The sequence below is a fragment of the Trematomus bernacchii genome, unplaced genomic scaffold (assembly GCF_902827165.1).
Source record: "Trematomus bernacchii unplaced genomic scaffold, fTreBer1.1, whole genome shotgun sequence".
Taxonomy (NCBI): domain Eukaryota; kingdom Metazoa; phylum Chordata; class Actinopteri; order Perciformes; family Nototheniidae; genus Trematomus; species Trematomus bernacchii.
This window is the reverse complement of record NW_022987564.1, coordinates 1,679,664-1,701,818: the sequence shown is the minus strand read 5'-3', so window position 1 is coordinate 1,701,818 and position 22,155 is coordinate 1,679,664. Positions and strand designations below refer to the sequence as shown.

The window sequence follows — 22,155 nt, the reverse complement described above, 5'->3', positions numbered from 1 at the left end:
GTGTGTGTGTGTGTGTGTGTGTGTGTGTGTGTGTGTGTGTGTGTGTGTGTGTGTGTGTGTGTGTGTGTGTGTGCGTGCGTGCGTGCGTGCGTGCGTGCGTGCGTGTGTGTGTGTGTGTGTGAGAGAAAGAGAGAGAGAGAGTTGCGAGAGAGCGAGAGAGGACGGTCTGTGAGCTGGAAGAGAGTCAGTGTCAGTGTTGGGTTACAGATGCGGTTTAAAGTCGACCTTGCATTACATTTTACAGCTTGGCAATCAGAAGTTGTTTTCTCCAGGTTACGTATTGATCGGTATTAGTAGCCAATTTGCATAACCCGCATGCCGGTTGGCTGAGAGACAATCATCCAATCTTGTGAAACAAACTCGCCCTGCTTTCCGGGGAAGAGGAGGAGGCGGAGGAGTAGGAGGAAGGGAGTGCATCGGCTCTTACACACACTGCTTTAATTGATCAAATAAGAAGCTATTTGACAAAAGCCGGCTCGGACCGCAGGGGCTGTGGAGGAGGAGGACCAGTGCAATGATGACGGGCAGATCTGTGAAAGACGTTGACAGATACCAGGTTGTCCTCAACTCTTTACTGGCGCTGGAAGATAATAAATTCTGCGCTGACTGCGAATCAAAAGGTAAGTGATTGCCGATGTTTCCCAGTCCATGCTGGTAAATAGCCAGGGCATAGATCGACCCTCTTGCTCCTTTACTACGCTAGAAAATGCGGCGGTGCATTCATCCTTCCTCGACCAATTAACTTGTACTATGCTGCAAGACACGGCAGCACATCCTCACAAGGCTGGAGCTCAAAGTGTATCTACTATCACCAAGTCGTTATTATATATGCATATTTAATGTGGAATACCTTTCATATAATAAGGTTTTTGTTAATGATGATAATTAAGGAACTTTAATACAGGAAGGAACGAGTAAATGAGATCATGTGTAAAAATCAGTCTAACTAATGGGACCTCTGCAAAACACCTGAGGCTCCCTGAACTCCAGTATGGAAACCACAGGGGTAGAAGGGATGGAAACACAGATAGAGACATCAGTACTGACTTTGAGTCACCCTGAACAGACTGTTCCTGCCATCTGAGGGCAGACAGGGCACAGGGACAATATTAATGTGGAGGGATTATAAGCGTGTCATCCTCACTTATTATTATAATGTTATTGTAAAGTAATTTGAGCAATTAGTGTTACAGTGCTTCATATTGTCTTTTCATGTTTTACTTTTTGGGGGATTGTTGGTATCCTTCTATGAATCATTCTAAAATGTATTATAGGATTAGTATATCGTTTTTTAACTCCATCACAACCATTGTGTGTCTGTTTGTAGCTTGAACCATGTCATTAGCTGTTTGATTGATGAACCTGTTTGGCCATGCTGGTCAATAAACACTGATGTTTTGGTCACAGATGCTCTGAGTGTTTGAGACTGAGTCCCACACAACTTGCCTTCATTTTGTTTTAGGATAAACTGTCAATAAGTTGTTATGAATTGATGATATCTGTGAATGCAAAATGCCACTAGAGGTCCATACATTGGCAGATAAATGCACACAAAACTACACTCAGGTGTACGTAAACAACTTATGTCAAAACTTTTAAAGAAAACCTTTCGATGTACCATGCAGTATTCCAAGCTGGTTTTGATGCAACTCAGTTATGCTGCTGCTGTTTAGATTGATAAGACTGACCTGTCCATACCATGTCAGAGAGATGATTGAACAGGGAAGCTACATGTCACGTTTCCATTTCCACACGACTGAAACTGCTCCCGCCTCAGTCATAAATTCTCGAGTGAAGGCCCTTAATGTACGTAAATCACCGCAGGCTGTCACACCGGGGACACCCTTGGGATTGCTCATGAAAATGTTATGTATTATATGAGTAAGCTGCTTTCCGTATTCTACAAGGATTATGTTGTATTCTGTAGTGCCGCATTCAGGTTTGGATCTGAGCTTGTTTGCTTCACAGACAGAGATAGACAAACAGACAAATGGACAGGCAAACAACCGCAGAGAAATCTGATGTGTACAAAGCACCCTCAGAGGAAAAATCAATAAGTTATAGTAGCTGTTTTGTGTACCATGCATGGCTGCTCCTAGGGGGAAACATTTCTTATGTTTGGTGCACATAAGGACAGACGGACAGACCTTTTGACATCCAGTAACTTAGCTGACCTTAGCCTCGGTGCTAACTCAGATTGTGATTGTTATTGGGCCATGACTACCTGTGTGTTTGTTCTGCATCTTTGTTTATATCTCTTTATCTTTGTCTGCCTCCCTTTTCCTTCCCAATACTAAGTCTGTTTGTCTTTTAGGAAATTATCCAAGGTGATGATGCTCGCAGCACAAATGTTTTATTAAAAAATCACATCAGGTGGTTTTCTCTCTGGACTTCCTTTCTTACGTAAACTAGAACAACATAATTCCACTGGCACAATTTACTGCCTTAGCCTACAACGTATTTTGCAGTGAGTCAATAACTTAAAGTGGACCTATCATGCTATATTTGAATAATATAGTGTAGGACCATACCTATATAAGGCATATTTATACTTTTTTTTTTTCAAAATACCAAACAGATCATGCATTTTAGCCATGCCTCATTTCGCTCAATTTGAAAAATGTTAGCTCTGTTTTTGCAAGGGCTGATTCTGTGAGAACAGCACCATCTACAGGCCTGGCATATATACTAGAGCGTCTCCAGCGCTTTCGAACGGCAATGGCCGTGGCTGTCTCCTCCTGATTGGTGGAGTTGGCCCAATAGCCGTAGTGCCACCGTCCTGACGTCAGGACAGTGTTCAAATCTGGATCAGTTTTTATCAGATCCGTTGCAGCCCCTTTTTTAGAGATTTGGGTATGGAGGAAAATAGAGAGGGTTGTGTTTTCTGACACTTGGTGAGTTCCCTGGAACACCGGGGACACATATTCATGTATGAAAGACGTACAAAAGTGCATTTTGCATGATAGGTCCCCTTTAATTCATCTGTGACAATTGTAAAAGCAATACCTTCTTAATCTTACATATACGCTTTTTAAAGATTGATTCTCCATGTTTTATCTAAACCTTGCTTCCACACACTTGCACATATCTAGTGGCTATTTTTACAGTTATATTTTGAGTTGACATGTGATATCAAGGTCTTGGTTGGGTTTAAACTGCTTTCGTCAGCAGGACACAGTGAATGCTTGGTTTTACAAAACGAGGTTTTGTTCCAGAGTATATGGCATGTGGATGGTCTTTTTAATTTGATATAAATAGGATTTCAGGAGCTGTAAGACTTCAGGCGAAGAGACTTGTGACTGTTCAGAAGTCAATTTTAAAAAAGCACTCTGTGATCAGACTCTTGCAGCTTATGTAAAAATGTGACTGCTCTAAAACATCGACAAAAGCAGAGGAACACAGATTATGAGGCATTATTTCTGATTTTGTGCAGTGGTGGACCTTTCTGGACCAAATCAGGGACATGTAAAAAAAACAGACATTTAAAATCTTTAGGTTTGATTGTTGCCATTGATGTATTCAAATAATCAAATGGCGTTTATACGGCATGCCTGTGCATCGCTTCTTTGATTGGCTTGACCTTAAAGTGCAGCAGACTGGTCCAAATGCAGATGAGATTAGGAGTTAGTGGAGAAAATAGCCACACACACACACACACACACACACACACACACACACACACACACACAGAAACACACACACACAGCTTTATCTTTATTTTTAGCTTTATCTTGAAGAAAAAATATCTTTTGAACATTCAGCGACCTTTCACTATAATCTGAAACGAATTTGCTGTCGGGTATAGCAGAAGCCTGTTCTGCATTTATTATTTAACCATTTCATAACATGTGGCTCCATACTCCAATTGATAAGGTCACACATCACTCTCACTTTTTTTCACGTAACTCTGCTAATGAGCTGGCACTGTAATGTAGGTTAATGCTTGAAGAGATGTGTTTCATCTCATACCTGATTAGCACACACTCTCATTAAACACACATAGTGCACACCTTTAAATCGGTTGTCCCCTCCCTTCCTTCTCCAAAGGCTTTGACCATATGGCCTGTGATGAGGTTCGGTCTAATCTTGTTTGCTTTGACATAGATCTCCGTGGGTTTATCACCCTCCTCCCTCGCTGTGATTCAAGAGGAAGTGGTGAGATGTGTGGAGCCAAGTGTGTGCTTACACCAGCGCATGAAAACACACAACAACACATTAGCAATGCTATTAGATCCTCACTGTCTATGCTTACTATACAGACTGCAGCAATTAAACCATATCTCTGCCTTTTGACTGCAGTTTACTGCCAGGTCTGCACAACTTCCCGTCTCTAATTTCTCCTGTATCGCATGACGTACTGTATTATTTGTTTTTTTTATTACTTCCTCAGAATGTGACACTTCATTGTACATACTCAAAACTGCCGGGAAATAATGAAAAGAAGGGAGAGAGAGGGTGAGGCAGGTGCATAATGTAGTCAACACTTCAACCTCTGGCTTCCATCTCAAGAGGCTGTGTGTGTGTGTGTGTGTGTGTGTGTGTGTGTGTGTGTGTGTGTGTGTGTGTGTGTGTGTGTGTGTGTGTGTGTGTGTGTGTGTGTGTGTGTGTGTGTGTGTGTGTGTGTGTGTGTGTGTGTGTGTGTGTGTGTGTGTGTGTGTGTGTGTGTGTGTGTGTGTGTGTGTGTGTGTGTGTGTGTGTGTGTGTGTGTGTGTGTGTGTGTGTGTGTGTGTGTGTGTGTGTGTGTGTTTGCATAAAGCCTCCCTCCATTGATGTCCCCATTGTACTTGTGTTTACGTACATACCGGGCCCTGGTTGCCGTGGAGATATCACCTGGATATCAAGCTTTATCCCTCCACGAACACTTAGCCCCCGCCCCCGTTTCACCCTTTAATCTCATCCAATCAGACGCCAGCAGGGATTTACCTTGTAACAATCAGGTGATTGGCTGTTTGTGTACCCTGGCTGTCATACAGTTCAGACTCAGAGTACCAAGGACAGCGTGTACTGTACAATATATTACTGTGTGTACTGTATACTGTATATTACTATATTTCCCTCAATCCTCCAACTCTGTGTGCAGTTTGGACATTATTTCTGAATTATAACATGGTCCTAACTTTAGGATATTTTGATTTAATCATAGTTTAAACCTAAAGTCATTAAATTACATTTTGAAACAGAGCCCCTCTTTAAAACTGCGACTGAAGACATGGTAATATAGTAGGAACCCTTTAAAAGAATAGTTTGGATTGATTGAAATGGGGTTGTATCCTAATCTATGTATACCTTATAGTAGGCAGAGTGAAGAAGATACGTTTGTGAATCCAAACCAAGTCCAACAATAACAGCCACAAACTTACCGGTCAGGTGTTAGTAAACCAGCAACTATCGTGTTCAGAGAGGTTACTTGACTGTTTTTGTCAATGGTGTCTGGTGGGTTTGATGAGAGCATGGCTAACAGCTTCATTTCCCTGTCAGAAAATGATGTCTGAGAGCTGAGTAGAGTGGTGAAAATGTTCTAATTATGGTAATTAAACCGTACACTAAAAGTCGTATTGTTTTTTCTTGTTGGTGGGCCTTTTCAAAACACAATTGGCTGCTTCCACCGTCGACATCACTACATTGTTTTAATGGCACAATGAATATATTGCAAATGATAAGTACCTCGTTCAATCTCACATTAAGGGTTGTCTTACAGTGAAATGTAAATAACAACAATACACCTATTATTATATTGTTCCCTTTTTGTGTCAATAGCAATACAGTGAAAAACAGAGTTTGTTAAAGTGTATATAGAGTACTGTGGGTAGTGTTTTAGTTGAAGTTGGGCATTGAATTATTTAATGTTTATAGATCAAAGTAAAGGAGAGTTATAATAAAACATTTGTATTACAAAGTTCTCTGAGAGTTGTTCAAAATGTATATTCAATACAAGAATGCTCTGTCTTTAACCAAGCAATAAAATAACTACAGAGATTAAAATAACAATAATGTCAGTAAACTGATTAAATGAAGCTTAAAATCATGTCTAAAATTGTGATTTAAAGCTTACAGTGACGGCGTGTTTTACTCATCTTTTCATGTATAAGCAATTCAAACCTCAGTGACTCACCTGCAGGATCACAGTCATGACACTGCCATTGTAACACAGATGGTGGGTGTGTATTAGTAAATTATCAATAGGGTCCATCTGCGTAGCTCTGACTGGTTCTGGGTCACTGTTTGGCCTCAGGGTTTCTGGATTGTTTTAGATGCTGAGGGGCTTGAGCATGGGACAAGTGTGTGTTAAGATGAGTGTGTGTTTGTGTAGGAGGGCGTAGGATTCGCCGATGACTGAGGCTCTGTGGGATTTAACTAGATGCAGCAGAGAGGCTGTTATCCATGTGGGATATAGGCTAATGAGCCATATGCACCTGCCTGTGTGTGTGTGGATGTCAATGGCTGTGTGCATGAATACGTATGTTACTGTGTGACATTTGCAGCCTATGTGTCATCATAATTGTCTCTGAGTCGGAGTCAGAGAGCTCATGCTAATTATATGTGTGCAATATTGTAGGATTCTCTTATTTACATCCAACAACACAATTGTCACTTAATGCACAATAATGACAGGCAAGTTATTTCCATGTGGTCCTGGGTAGTGATGATAGGCAGATTACCAAATTGGTGTTTGACAAATGTAGCAGCTTCTCTCCAATAATAGTATGTACAACTCTGAATTGAACTGTATAGGATCTTTTGGCATTTGTTGTTTTTCCAGACATTTAAAGGCATGTGCAGATTGAGTCACAGGGAAGAGGATTAGAATGAGAAACGTGATGGGGATGGAAAGAATGAATAGCTTCAGTGGAGAGAATTAAAAGCATGAGTGGGAATAGAGAAAGGTGGGATTACTGAAAATGCCAACAATGCAGAAAAGAGCCACACACTGACACTGCATGCAAACGATATATAGGTGTGTGTGTGTGTGTGTGTGTGTGTGTGTGTGTGTGTGTGTGTGTGTGTGTGTGTGTGTGTGTGTGTGTGTGTGTGTGTGTGTGTGTGTGTGTGTGTGTGTGTGTGTGTGTGTGTGTGTGTGTGTGTGTGTGTGTGTGTGTGTGTGTGTGTGTGTGTGTGTGTGTGTGTGTGTGTGTGTGTGTGTGTGTGTGTGTGTGTGTGTGTGTGTGATTGTTAATGCGCATTTTCGTAATTAGATAAATGCTTCCCAGTTTAGGTCATTTATTTCCGTGTATAATCAAAAATTGTAAAATCTATTATCAGGCTGTTGCAATTTGCTTTAGTTGTATAATTTACCAGTGTGAACAGTTAGTCAGTTTTATTTTTTTGACAAAGTGACATTGTCATTATGAAGTATTTAAGTTCACTGTTCCTATTTCCAGTTTTACATCGACCAACAAGTATGCAGACTTAACATTTACCATGGTGGATTTCACAAGTTATAGTTATATATTTAAGAGTTAATGGTGATTAACTAAATGGAAAAAAATTATGGGAATCAATGGCAACCATGAAAGTGGATAACATGCAATCAAAATGCAATATCAATAAAAATGTAAATGACACTGGCCATAAAAATGTTACATATAGATTTGCCTGTCCCACTGTTTTGGCCAAACTTGACCCACTCTACCATGCTGCACTGCGTTATATATCAAATGCACCCTATAGGACTCATCATTGCACATTGTATAGCCTAACTGGATGGTCCTCACTTACTATGCGTAGGATGCAGCACTGGTTTTTATTAATGTATAAAGCCATTTTAGGTAAGCTTCCACTGTACATATGTGCCAGATTTGCCCCAGTTTGTGACTCTTACAACCTCAGATCCAGTGCCTGGATACGGTTCCAGGTTCCTGCTGTGTGGACTGAGGCTGGAAAAAGGAGTCTTTCTTATTATGGTCCTTGGTCTTGGAATGACCTTCAATCAAGCCTAACACTGATGGCACTTGTCTCTATAGCATGTTTTAAATTGAAGTTGTCTGAAGTCCTCACCACCAGCTGCTCTTGCAGTAACAAGTAGTGTACTTTTCTTACTGTCCTAATGTGCACAATGTAGTGACTGCTTAGTTATGTTATCTGTATTTTATATGTTTGTGTTATGTGTTATGTGTAACGTTGCTGCCTTCTTGGCCAGGTCAGCATTGAAAATGAGATTTTATCTCAATGTTTTTATCTGGTTAAATAAAGGTTAAATAAAAAATAAAAATAAACATCATGGATTAAAGTGTAATGGAGGGTTATATACAAAATTGATGTAGTGAGTATAGGTCCTCACAAGTGTTACAAATACAGATAAATGTGTGTGGGTGAGTGACAGAGAGGTTCATTATGGATCTCAGTTTGCTCTCACTCGCTGCTCGTCCCAGCAGGCCATCAAACAGCTAACGTCCACCATTTGATGACTATAAAAATCCCCTCTTGTTTGTCTCTCTTTTTGGCTCTTCTGCCTTCTCCTCCCCTGATGTGCTTCAAGCTGCATGTTTGACAACCACAACCACACTCGTTTTTTTGCCAGGATGATTCATCAATGTGCTATTCAAACCCTCTACTTTTGGAGTTTGCCCTATAACAACCGTGGAAAGATGTATAAGTCAAACCTGAAGTGTTTAATTATACCTCAAAAGAAGGTGTTTGTTGGCATTTGTTCTTTTGATTACAAAAGAAAAGAGGAAGTTTACTCACAGCTCTTACTCAACAGTGGAGGAATGTACATTGCAATGCAACATGGTAACAGAGAATCTGATTTGTACATACTGTTTATCCAATCTGTCCTTCCTTTTTTTAGAAGTCTATTCCTCCTACTCTCTCTATATCTGTGCAAAGTACCTGTAGGTGTGCATTGATGCTGGACATATGCTGTGTATGGGTTCTTACTCAGGCACTGCATTGATTAGAACCAAATAGGGAACTATGGTGCAGTGTGCAGGTGTGTTTCCCTTTAAAAAAAACTAGCCTTCAACTCTCTCCTGCTCCCTGTTCCTTGTCGCCGCACTCCTGTGCACACCTGAGCACCAGGACTCCAAACATCCATAACACCCTGTCGTAAGGAGATTACATTTATGCTTACACCACTGGACACATGGACACACAAGGTTTCGGAAAGTAAAATATGGCCATGTGTAATTTCATGTCACATTAACATTTGTTTATGGGACTTGACAGTCAATGCTACAAAGGTCAACCTCATGGTGGCACTAGAGAAACAACAAATCCCCTAGGATACATCGTCTACAAACTATGAACATATTCGCCAAGATTTAAGGGCAGTTCATCAAATAGTTGTCGAGCTATTTCACTATTAGCCCAAAATGTCAACTCATGGTGTTAGAGGATAAGGAAGGGGATGATCCAAGTCAATAGCATTCATCCTCTGGGCACCATGGATATTTGAACCAAATCCAATAGCTGTTGAGATACTTCAGTCTGGACAAAAGCACTAGACCAACTTTGCCAACACCAGAGCCATGCCACTTGCCTGGCTAAAAAGAGATTTGAAAAAGCTAGTACAAAATGCAACAAAAAACATTGGCAGCAATCAGTCCAAACCCCAGAAAGTGAGGGTGGGGAAAGTCTGAGAAAGTGAGAATTTGGACTGTGAGCGAGAGATATGGACAGGCAGGGGAGAGGAGGAGGGAGGCAGCGTTTGTGAATGAGACAGATAAGAAATGGCGGCCAGGACACAGCGGAGCATTAGAATAAAGATGGCAAACTAATTCCAGCACAACAGGGAGTTTAACACAATTGCAAATCTCACTCTTTCTCTTTGTCAGTGCCAATGTTGACAGCGGCTGAGCAGGCTTTGCAGAGTAATGCTACTGTGATTAGCCGCCGTCAGAGCTAATGCTGCAGCCAGACACTCAGGCTGATGGACATCCTCTGTCTGTCTGCTGACCCTCTGTTATTGCTTGCTTTCTGTACATTTGTGTGCATTATTGTCCCTTGATGTCTTCCCTTTAACTAATTTAAAATATGTAGCCTGCAAGCTCTGCAAACCAGAAACACTTAAACATGCAGAACAAGGCCTATGATAGCCTTCTAATGCTTCAAACAGAATAACCCTTTTAGCCTTTAAAGTGCAGGATGCAGCCAAGACAAGGAGCTATGACTTGACTCACTTGCACCCAGATAGAGTGTTGCTGCAGCTGTCTTTAAGAGGAAGGTTTTCTCTTCTGAAACTTCCTCTTTCATTTGCATATAATGGCCTTTCCGTAACACTGCACGGTGACTTTGGCGGACAGGCGAGGCCAATGAGTAAGCCAACTTGCAAGCTGCTCTTCCATCTAGTGGTGTAAAGGCCACAGTGCACCAACTTGTAGCAAGGTTGCGAGCAAGGACTCATTACAGAGATGAGGCAGAGGGTGGCTGGGTTCATCCAGGGAGGGGGAGCAGGAAGAGATGGAGGAAAGAGAAGAGGAGGGGGGGGGCAAGAGGAGAGTGAGATGTAAGGAGAGACGGGGAGAGAAGCAGCAGTATTCTCTTTGAAGCTGACTGTATTCTCTGAAGAGGACGGTTGCATAATTTCAGTAGGAAAATAGCCTGACGGTGTTGTTTGTATTTCCCCCCCCTCTCGGAGTGGTCTGGAAAGTAAAGCACAGACAACATAAGATATATTTGAAACCTATAAAAACATGGGGGCACTAAAATGTAACCGTTAAGACAGAAATGGCAGCAATATAGACAAAATGGCCCACTTAGATTACACACACCCACATACACACAGGCTCATGACCATATGAGTAATCATCCCTGCAGGTATCTAGTGTGTGTGTGTGTGTGTGTGCGTGTGCGTGCGTGCGTGCGTGTTTATGTGTGTGTTTCTGTTACGTTCTACTTCCTCTCCCTCCTCTCAGTCTCAGTTATGTAGGCTAACTCTCCCATTGGATCGCATTATGTGTCAGGACACTGCATGACTTACACTGGATTAGCCGATTCCCAGCTGAATTCAAACTAATTATTGAATTTCAGGCTTGTCTCTCTATAATTGGACTTAAATTAATCAGAGTGTTTCTCATCATCCTCCAATGCTCTTGTTAGTTCTTGTTCTGCCGCCAAATTACTTTATCAGCCTCCTCTAAAGACTGTTTTCTCTTAATATTAAACATTACCTCACTCTCTCTGCCAGGTCCAAGATGGTCGTCCTGGAATTTGGGCATCTTCATCTGTATCCGCTGTGCTGGTATCCATCGAAACCTGGGGGTCCACATCTCCAAGGTCAAGTCGGTCAATCTGGACCAGTGGACACAGGAGCAGGTCCAGGTCAGAGGTCACACTACAGACACGAATAAATAGAGAAGATATGTTAATGTCTGACAAATACAAACACATTTCCATGACCCTGAGTGTTTCATACTGACAAACAAGGCATCCATAAGCGTCTGTATGAGACACATAAGACATTCATTCACCTTTTAATGGAACAAACTTCCAGAACAACCTGAGGTCTTCACCAACGCTGAGTTCTTTTAAGTCGAGGCTAAAAACACTACTTTTTTCAGCTGCTTACCCAGAAGCCTTTTAACTTGTTTTAGCACCTACCGTATTTATTTCTGTATCTCTTTTATGCATGTTTTTTATGAACCTGTTATTCCATTATGTGTATTTATTGTATTCCTTTCTGTTGTCTTCTTGTTAAGTGTTAATGATGAAGCACTTTGAATTGCCTCTGTGTCTGAAAATGTGCTGTATTGATTGCATCCCACAATGATAGCGTACTCACCGATACGTGGGTAGTTCATGTAGTTTGAAAGTAGTGTGCTCTTGTAGAAAAAGTGGGAAAATCTTGGATAAATCAGAGATGTGTCAATCATTAATGGATTGATACATGTACATATTTATTTAGTAAGGGACATTACAGGTTAAATATAAGCCCACAGCATACCAGCTTTGGATAGACATTGTACGTGCTTTTACTTATGGATGAGGTACAATAAAAACTAATGCTTTTAGACTATGCTTGGGACAGTGCTTTTACATAAGATGCCCAAACAGGAAAGCTGCTATATGCGTATAGTTGTCTTGTACGAAAAGCCTGGCCAGTGGATTTGGTTATTTTATCCATATTGAGATTCATATATTCCTATTTTATTAAAGTAAACAAACATTTCTGGTGGCTTTAGCTGTGTCTGTCGGGGCTTTTTAAATGTTGCATGCTCACATACAGGAGAGGAAGTACTTTCTCATCAGTATGCACTCATCTTGTCTAGTTCTGATGGGCCAGACAGTCAGCATTAATCTCCTTATTGTGGACGTTTTTCTATAGTCAGCAATCTTTTGCCTCTTTTCTCTTAATCCACAATATGAACTCCCTTCGTTTTATACACAGGACTCTGCCTATATCAGAGAGATTAACAATGTTAACATGTTTTCTGTGATTTGGTGTCATCAGTGTGTTCAGGAGATGGGAAATGCCAAAGCCAGACGTCTCTACGAGGCATTCTTACCCGAGTGCTTCCAGCGCCCCGAGACAGACCATTTAGCAGAGATGTTTATTAGAGACAAGTATGAAAAGAAGAAGTACATCGATAAAGTCATTGACATCCAGATGCTTAGGGTGAGTCCTCCTAACACACACACACAAAACAAGGCTCTGTGCCTTTGACAGGATCATTACAAAAGGCCTGAATTACATACCTTCTTTTGTCTCTTCCCTCATCATCTACCCCCTCTTGAGCAAGGCCATTTCATCTTTAGTGTCTGTTTGCTAAACAAAACCATTTGTTTCTGTGTACAGAAAGAAAAGAGCTGCGACAATATACCCAAGGAACCAGTTGTGTTTGAGAAGATGAAATTGGTGAGTGCAGCATTGATAGAGAACTGATCTTGTCCCTATGTTGTTAGATTTGTAACATTAAAGGTGGGGTAGGTCATTCACTTCAGAAACACTTGTTGTTATATTCCATGGAATGCTCTTAACATCCCGACAGCAATGAATACATGAAATGCTTTGACAATAAATATATACAAATATTTCATCTGTGGAAGCCGTGGCGCTGTAAAAAGCAAGTCCAGTTATCTGCCTCGGCCCGCGGCAGATAACTGGATGGCCTACCTGCCTGTCAGCCTTCCATCTCGTGCACAGACTTATCTCGTGCCCTCATTGGTCATGTGCGCGTTCGTGTGTGTTGGAGGAGGGGCTCTGTAAGGAAGTCTGAAGGAAGGGTTGTGTCCTTTCAAATTCTAGCTTACTCGAGCTGGTTTCTCCATTCTTACCTACCCTACCTTTAAGCTGATGCTCTTAGTAAATTAGTGCAGTATTCAATTGAGGTATAGGGTGCTAGAGGAAGATTAGGTGCTAAAGAAAAAGTAAAGAGCATGTTAGTGTGTTAGGAGAAGGTGACACGACAGGAAGTACATCATGAGGATAACAATCTTCAGCCAGTAGAGGGAGATTGGGAGTAACTTTGCTGGTCAGACGATAGCAGGAAGGTCATTTCACCACCAAGGACTCTTGATTCAAGCTCATTTTTTCCATGCAGACATATTGCATTACTTGCATCGACTTTCTCTGTTGTGACAGAAAAAAGACGTCAGCCCCAAGACAAATACCCAGGCTGTCACAGACCTGCTTGGATTAGGTAATGCAGCTCACACATATGCACACACTAACACCCATTTACTGTACAGCAAGAGAAAGAGATAGAAATAGATAATAATCTCTTATAATCAGACTATCTACCATCTACCCTTTCTTAGATGCCCCTGCTCCAAGTCCTGCAGTGTCTAACGGAGGAGGATGTAATGGGAGCCCAGCGGTGTCCAATCCGGCTCTGGCACACTCTGCTCTGGATCTCTTCAGCTCCCTGCCGGCACCGGCCACTGCTTCCTCTAAAAACAACACGGTAACACACTGCAAATACAGCACAGGGGGCTATTCACAGAATCCCTAATGTTCCTGCTATCAGCGGGCCTCTAGGGATGGCAATTGGTCCATACTGAAACATTTCCATTACTCTTGGATGGATGCCATAACATTTTGTACAGATATTCAGTGTCCCAAAAGCATGCTGAACTAAGTCAACATAGCTGCTAAACATTGATGTTAGCATTTTCGTTGTGAGCTTTGGCCTTAGAGAGCGTGAATATGGACTTTTAGGCCTAATTTCAATCTTGCCAATGCACCCTCCCACTCCATGACAGAGAGAAATTACACTTCTTTAAACGGGACCTATCATGCAAAATGCACTTTTGTACGTCTTTTATACATGAATATGTGTCCCCGGTGTTCCAGGGAACTCACCAAGTGTCAGAAAACACAACCCTCTCTATTTTCCTCCATACCCAAATCTCTAAAAAAGGGGCTGCAACGGATCTGATAAAAACTGATCCAGATTTGAACACTTTACTGACGTCAGGACAGTGGCGCTACGGCTATTGGGCCAACTCCACCAATCAGGAGGAGACAGCCACGGCCATTGCCGTTTGAAAGCGCTGGAGACGCTGTAGTACATATGCCAGGCCTGTAGGTGGTGCTGTTCTCACAGAATCTGCCCTTGCTAAAACAGGGGTAAAAAAGTGCAAATTGAGCAAAATGAGGCATGGCTAAAATGCATGATCTGTTTGGTATTTTGAAAAAAAAAAAGTATAAATATGCCTTATATAGGTATGGTCCTACACTATATTATTCAAATATAGCATGATAGGTCCACTTTAATTTGTAGGTTATAAATATACATACACATATAGCTGTCCCTGCAAGCTATGAGGCGGACTTGCTTATTTTTGGAGGAAACAGTCTTAACCCTTTTCTAATTCCTGAGCTTCTTTGGTGGCATTTCTTTTTTGTAAAAGGTTACAATGGAAAGGCACACTTTCTAGACTAGACATGTTCTCAGTTTGAGTGGTTTGCGAGATAATATTTGCACAGAAACACCGTGGTTATTGCACCCTTGTACTGTTGATGATACATGTATCCTCTCTGTCTCTCTATTCCCGCCACCCCTGTCCTCTCCAGCCTGTTTCCAGCTCCATGCCCCAGAGTAGAGTGACTGCCTCTGTGCCTGAAAACCTCAGTCTGTTCCTGGATCGGACACAAAATGCAGAGGGGGGCGCTGTCAAGAAACTTTCCAAGGACTCGATTCTCTCCCTGTACGCCTCCGCCCCATCAGTTCACGCCAGTATGTCTGCTCATGGTAAGAACTGGAAAACGTTCTCTTCGATGTTGATGTCTCCTTAGTGTTCATTTGATATCAAAGGGATTAGAGAATGCCGATTATAGAGTGCTTACCAATGCTAAAATGGCCGCTTTCTCTCTGTGATAACTGTCAGCAGGCTTGTACATGAACCAAATGGGATACCCGACACATCCATATGGATCGTACCACTCTTTAGCCCAGGCAGGTGGAATGGGAGGCCCCATGATGACATCACAGATGGCCATGATGGGACAGCCGAATGGTTTAATGGGTGCTCAGGGTGTCATGGCGCAGCCTAGTGGCGCACCTTATATGACAGGGATGACCCAGGGCATGATGGGACAGCAAAGCGCAATGATGATACAGCAGCAGAACGGGATGATGGGACAGCAGCCAAATAGCGTAATGGGACATCAACAGAATGGGATGATGGGACATCAACAAAATGGGATGATGGGACAGCAGCAGCAGAATGGGATGATGGGACAGCAGCAGAATGGGATGATGGGACAGCAGCAGAATGTGATGATGGGACAGCAGAAGCAGAATGGGCTGATGGGACAGCAGCAGAATGGGCTGATGGGACATCAACAGAATGGGCTGATGGGACAGCAGCAGGTTGGAGGTTTACCTCAACAGCAGGTGTACAGAGGGCAACAAACTCAGCAGCTACAGTGGAACATTACCCAGGTGTGTGTGTGTATTTGTTTTGTACTAAATGAATTTCAAGGTAGCATATGTTCTGGTAATAACAAAATGTGTTTTGTGCTTTATAGATGACTCAGCATATGGCCGGTGTGAATGTCAGCAACACCAGTGGCATGATAGGATACAGCAGTCAACAAATGGGAGGCTCGACAACTCAAAGCTCAGCGCACATGACGGCGCATGTTTGGAAATGATCTCATCTATCAAATATGTGATGTCACGCCAATAACCCTGAGAAAAGAGGGGGACTGAGTTGTACGAACCTTTCAATCACTCTCCAGGAGACATTTTCGAATGAAAGGGGGAAGGAAGATGAAGGAGGAGTAGGAGGAGAAGAAGGAGAAAGGTGTGAAATAGCTGAAGGTTTCGAAAACCACAACTACCTCTTTCTCTCTCCTCTCTGCCCAGGCTTCCTATTCTCTCTTCCATCCATGGCCATGTTTTGCATATTCCCATTCTTGCCTTCAGAACACTTTGGTATGATGTCCAAGACAACAGGGTTCAAGGTTAACTGGTTAGGACTACACATCGTTTTTTGTAGCCTGTAGGCTATGTGCCAGCGTTGTACACATCAGCTATGTGTGGGTGTTAACCAACTGCACGACTTAAAAGAACAGATTTTATTTATTTTACAATTGATCATAATCAGAAGAAAATGCAAAACTTACCCAGTTTAAATCCATTGGTTGATGTCGTTGAATATTGAGGTTATTTTGTAAGAAGACACATTTCCCTTAAAGGATGGAGACATACATTATTTTAAGGCTAAAAGTGAAGGCTAATATTTAGTTTCATTTGGTAAATAGTTTGCTTTCATGGGAATGAGCCTAATTGCCTCGTTTTGCTGTGAGTGAGACTAATATGAAGCTACCCCCAGCAGCTGGTTAGCTTATTTTAGCTTAGCCTAAAGACTAGAGACAGGGGAAACAACAAGCATGGCTTTATCTAAAGACTTTGACTTTGTAAGCATTAATTAAATGAGATATAACATGTTTAACAGTGAGCTTTATATGCACTGTTCTACCTTTTAATAGATAGAGAATAGCCACATTTCCAGTCTTGGTGTTAAGCTAATTCGACCCAGTCTCACGGCATTTCGTGTTATAGTCACGAAATTAATTTAATCTATTGATTCGTGTTCACCAACACGATTTTCGCATTTTTTTTGTGTCACACAGAACGATTTTAAAAGCAATGTATTTATTTTGGTAGTATGTTTCGTGCCTGCACCACGTCTTTTTGTCCGGTCGGGTCTTGGAAGACCAGAAGCTGTGTGGTTCATAAAAACATTATCTTACTCAATATCTTACCCTAAGCCTAACCCTATCCCTTTTATTTTAAATTGTATAATGTCTGACTTTTTTTGCCGTCTGTGAGGAAAAGAAATGGCTCAGAGCCTCAGAATACTGAAATCTGTATTTTTTGTCATCTTTTTTTCCTTGCACGAATTATACTACCAATAGAAATAGATTGCTTCTAAAATCGTTCTGTGTCAGAATACTGAAATCTGTATTTTTTAAATCTGTTTTTCCTTCTAATTTGTTATTATTTACATTGCTTTTAAAATCGTTCTGTGCGACACGAAAAAAATGCATCAATAGATTAATTTCGTGACTATAACATGAAATGCCGTGAGACTGTGTTGGCTAATTGGCTGCTGTGGTTAGCTTCATAAATACCATGGTATTGATTTTCTAAGCTACATTTTGGCAAGGATAAGCATTCAGGTAATATCAAACCAAAATGTAAAACTATTGTTTTAACGTTGTATGAACAAATAACAAATAATTCACATCAGAATCCAACAATTAGCTTAACTTTAGCCGCAACCTTTTCCAAGCGCACAGGGGTAAAGATTTTCGAAGTAAGGTAACAAAGGGATTAAAACTAGATACATATTCTTAGAAAAGAATCAAGCTAGGCTAGGCTACGCTAATCTATTATTTTATCACCCCTCAAGCTGCACGTGGAGGGGGAAATAAACATGAATGAATTAGCTTGGCTTTGCGAAAGAAGAAATACATTTTTCAAATGTTTCTAAAAACATTGTATCCCCTTAAACACTCAAGTCGTCCTACTGTACAATAATCAAATTTAGGAAAATCGTTTAGGTTTTTAGATCCTTTGTCTCACAAGTTATAGCAGCTACAAAACGCCATCTTCTGCTCTATTTACAGAGGGCTTCTTTGAGAATACATACTGAAACTCGACTTCATTGTCTAAAGTCCTAAACTGGATTTTGGGAGACCAAAGATCAACGCTAGCTTTATTATGGTTGTACAGTATTGCAATGCTTTGTTACATCTGTAGCCACATAACTAGTGATAAGTAGAACATTTAAATCAGCAATCCTTTAACAGTCTGGTCAAACCTGCTCTTAATCAATGAATATCTGGGCATATCAATTCACTGTGCTATTTCCTCAGACAGGGTGGGACACTTAAAAAGTCACTTGCATGCATGTACATGTTGAAGTAACACTCACACACCTCAAGTTAATCTACCTTGTACAATAGAGGCCTCAAAAGTTGTTGTTATATAAGAGAGAAATAGAGAGAAGGAGGTGAAGGACAGAGACAAAAGACGACCAAGGTACAGATCATGTTTCAGATTCTTCCACTGAATTGCATGTGGACAATGTTTATCTAACTCTGATTGTATGTTTTTCAAAATATCTGAATGTGTCTCTCTGAATGTTTCTCTCTACATGTTGATCCGCTTCGACCACGACCAACAAAATGTTCAAACGACTGTGCGTCTTGAATGTGTCACAATGTACTTGACTCATTTTGAATACACACCTCAGTAATACTGGGGTGTGTTTGTTTTTGATATTCTACTGTCAATCAATGTACACTTGTGTCTTCTGAATGTCCCGTGGTCAACAGCGTCCTGTCTGTTTTTGGTGAATTGTTGAATTCCAACAAAGGTTTAATGTCCTGCCGTCCAATTAGGATCCAACTGTGACCAGGCTGACACATTATCAGGTCAGTGTGAAGCGAAAAAGTGATTGTACGACCACTCACTTCTACACAAGCCATCTCTATGTCCTTGCTGTTATGTTCATTCTTATAATGCTAACCCTTGCATGAAGCCATTAGTGTAAATAATATGTCTTTCTGTTTTGTCATGTAGAAGCACAGAAATGCTTCTAATGTGAGCGCTTAAAGAGAATTAAATGAATATACTCTTGTGTAACAAGATTCAAATGAAGTGCTGCCATTAAAAAAAAGCAGTACAGCCTTTAAAAAACTCAGAATTTTGTCTATTCCCTCCGAGTGTTTCTTTCAATTGTATCTCATGTTGTGGCAGTTGAGGCAACAGTGTGAGAGCAGCAGTCACTTTCTCTGCTCAGAGCAATATCTGCTATGTTACAGCATATCTGTCAGAGAGGTTTCTTAAAAAGCAGTAAAAATACATTCCTGTGGGCTACCGGCTTAGTATGCTTCAGTTCCTTCTTTTGTCTGGTATATTTTCTGTGAAATAAAAGCAAATAAAAGGAATGTATCTTTTTATGTACTTGTTAATCAAGATATTGTGTAGTTTATTCTTTATCAGAATGTCTCTGTATAATAAGTAACACGATTGATAAACTTGTACTGTATATTAGTTCTGCATTTGTTCCACATGCTTTGCCCCTTTTTGATTTGATAGTCACTTTCATTTGAGAATACTGTATGTGATACTTGTCTCTGTGAAAATATCAAAAATAAATATTCTTTGATTAAATTGTATATATTGTTGAGATTTCAAAGATGTTCAGTTCGACCCAATTGTTTTAAGGTTAATGTATGAAATGAGGCAGATTAATAAAAAAATACATTTAACACATTATTTAATCAGAATATCTAAAAATACACAGCTGACAAATATTTGTGATTCAAATCAACTTTATTGACCTTGCGTCCAGATGTCAAAGGGCATGCAAATACAGGCTTCTGATTCAGAAATAGTTTTTTTTTGTTCTCCGTTTGATTCTATTTTCTTACAAAACTACGTGCACCTTAAGTAATCAATTCTGCAGCGTACAAACCACAAAAATACCAGTTTTACATTATCAAATACTGCACATAGAAAACATTTACAAAGCACAGGTATAAAATTACAGCTCCCTTTTTCCTCTTCATAAGCATCCTTTCAATAGACGGTCAGCTATGCGTTGCCCTTTAAAATGTACTCTGTGAACGCTCCTCGGTGAAAAGGTTAAGGCCGGTTTAGAAAAGACAACCAATCATCCAGCATCACCCGCAATCCAATTTTAACTGTGCTGAATGTTTTCCTCCAGCTTCAGATTTCTTTCCTATAGGCATCTTTTGACTATATGTGCTTGGCTCCATTAAAGTCAACGCTCTTCAAAGCTGTTCCCTACGTTTAGGAAGTTCAAAATGTGCTTTGCTGGGTTTTAAGATGAAGGTTGTCTTGATACTGGCGAGGGGACCTACAGTGGCCTTAATATAGTTTGACAAACATCTAAAAAAAGGACAGGATGGCTACTAAGGAGACTTGTGCTGTGATCAACAACATTTATAGACGTGGATGAAGACAAACCCATTTGCCCATCAGCTCAGCAGTAATGTCTCGTTGACCGTTGCTACATCTGTAAACAGATATTTGGAATGCATGCTTCATTAGGAAAGGAAAGTAAATAAAAAAAACGATTTGTTTGTTGCTCATGGCGGCTTTCAGAAAGTTATTCACAATGCAATGCATGCTCTGCTGAGTCTACATTGCTTCTAGTGCTTGAAATTAAGATCCGACTTAAAAATTGTGTTTGTTATGGTTGTGAGCTGATACAAATTTGGCCTGAGGTTCCCACAACCTTACTCTAATGAGTGAAAAAAGGCTACAGCCAAATGGTTATTGCAAGAAGTATTTCAGAAAGTGGAAAGCTAAGACCATGCTACTTTTTGCATCTCAATGAATTAACATCGTACTGGGTCTAATTGACTTCCTCAACATGTGTCATTATCAAAGTTATTATCATCGTAATCAGACCATCATAAAGATTAAATACAGGAAAAGTGTTAATCATGCGGCAAACATTTTCAAGTTCAAAGCACAGAAATGATAACTCAATCAGCTTGATAGATAAATCGAGTTTCAGTTACAAGGGGAATAGCAATCTTTTCTGTTTTAAACCCATCGTGGCATTTTAAATACATCAAAAGTGCGTTTTCGCCACGCAGAATTCATGCTTGTTTCAACCACAGAGCTGTTCTTTTAAAGTGAACACACAAAGAAAAGGACATACAGTATACAGTAGAAGTAGGGGCAGCCAGAAACAATGCAGGCGAGATCCCTGGAAAGTCCTCAAAGAGACAGTATAGCAAACAAGATGACACAAAATTACACTCAGTCCTGGTGTAAGGATTAAGAAATACATTCATAAAACTATACATATACACATATATAACTTCGGTAGAATATTTCAAGCAAAATACATTTGTCAAAACGTTCAGTTGTGTGCTACAATAGTGAAGCAATGTCTCCTACACAAAATAAGGCCATTGTAAACCGAACAAGCCCTCATTTTCGCGAAAAGCAGGTTTGTGCCTCTCTGACTCTCTCTCCTCTTCTGAATAATAACGCTCTCCTTACAAAAATAAAATACATTTCCAAACATTGCACTCAAGAGACAATTCAGGTTGATTGAAGATACATTAGAAAAGTTTTGCACAAGACAAACGTTGTGGGTTTTACAGGGGAAAAAAAGCAAGCGTATCATGGGTGTACATTACAATCTTTACATTCAAACCCTAATACTATCTTTACCTGTATCTGAAACACAGCGTTATCGAGCTCTACATGCTCCACACTGTTTCCAATAAACTGCTATAGTCTGTAATGGACACTTTGATCATTCCATCAATATTGCAACCCGCCTGCATTCACATTTACAGAAGTCGAATACTCTCTTACGACCTGCTAATACTCTGCCCTGCCATAGTTAACCCTCTTTAGGAAACCCTTTTTAAACTCACTTAAAACAGTTGTCAACATAAGTCAAACGTGATGAGACGATGCATTTGAATCATGTGATACTACAGCTCTAATCTAAGTGTTAACGGTCATATCTGAAAACCCTGATCCTTATCTTCTCCTCACTGTTGTCCACGACTTGAGTTAACAAGGGGCTTTTTAATACATATTTACACATTTAAATCTCTCCGTCACATGCTCATTATGAAGCATCACGCAATACAGTAAATGCATTGAAAGACACACACCCAAACTACACTTTGAAGAAAGGCAGTATGAAACATTTCCCTTTGGTTACAGGAATCAAAAGATTTGGGCAATGCTCTCCTTTAAA

The 22,155-nt window shown here is 40.6% G+C and overlaps 1 protein-coding gene across 3 annotated transcripts; it reads left to right on the top strand.

The window, feature by feature from the left end:
* The first annotated feature begins 154 nt into the window (after window positions 1–154).
* Window positions 155–16,987, top strand: smap2 (small ArfGAP2). 3 transcript variants are annotated; one of them, XM_034124247.1, is made up of 9 exons: window positions 155–620; window positions 11,126–11,259; window positions 12,389–12,553; window positions 12,734–12,793; window positions 13,520–13,577; window positions 13,696–13,841; window positions 14,954–15,131; window positions 15,271–15,824; window positions 15,911–16,987. In XM_034124247.1, exons 1-9 carry the CDS (start codon window positions 515–517, stop codon window positions 16,034–16,036), a joined length of 1,527 nt encoding a protein of 508 aa, XP_033980138.1. In that variant the 5' UTR covers window positions 155–514; the 3' UTR covers window positions 16,037–16,987. The 3 variants fall into 3 exon arrangements, with proteins under 3 accessions (XP_033980138.1, XP_033980137.1, XP_033980139.1); XM_034124246.1 differs by having other exon boundaries at window positions 15,268–15,824; XM_034124248.1 differs by lacking the exon at window positions 12,734–12,793 and having other exon boundaries at window positions 15,268–15,824.
* The last annotated feature ends 5,168 nt before the right edge of the window (window positions 16,988–22,155 follow it).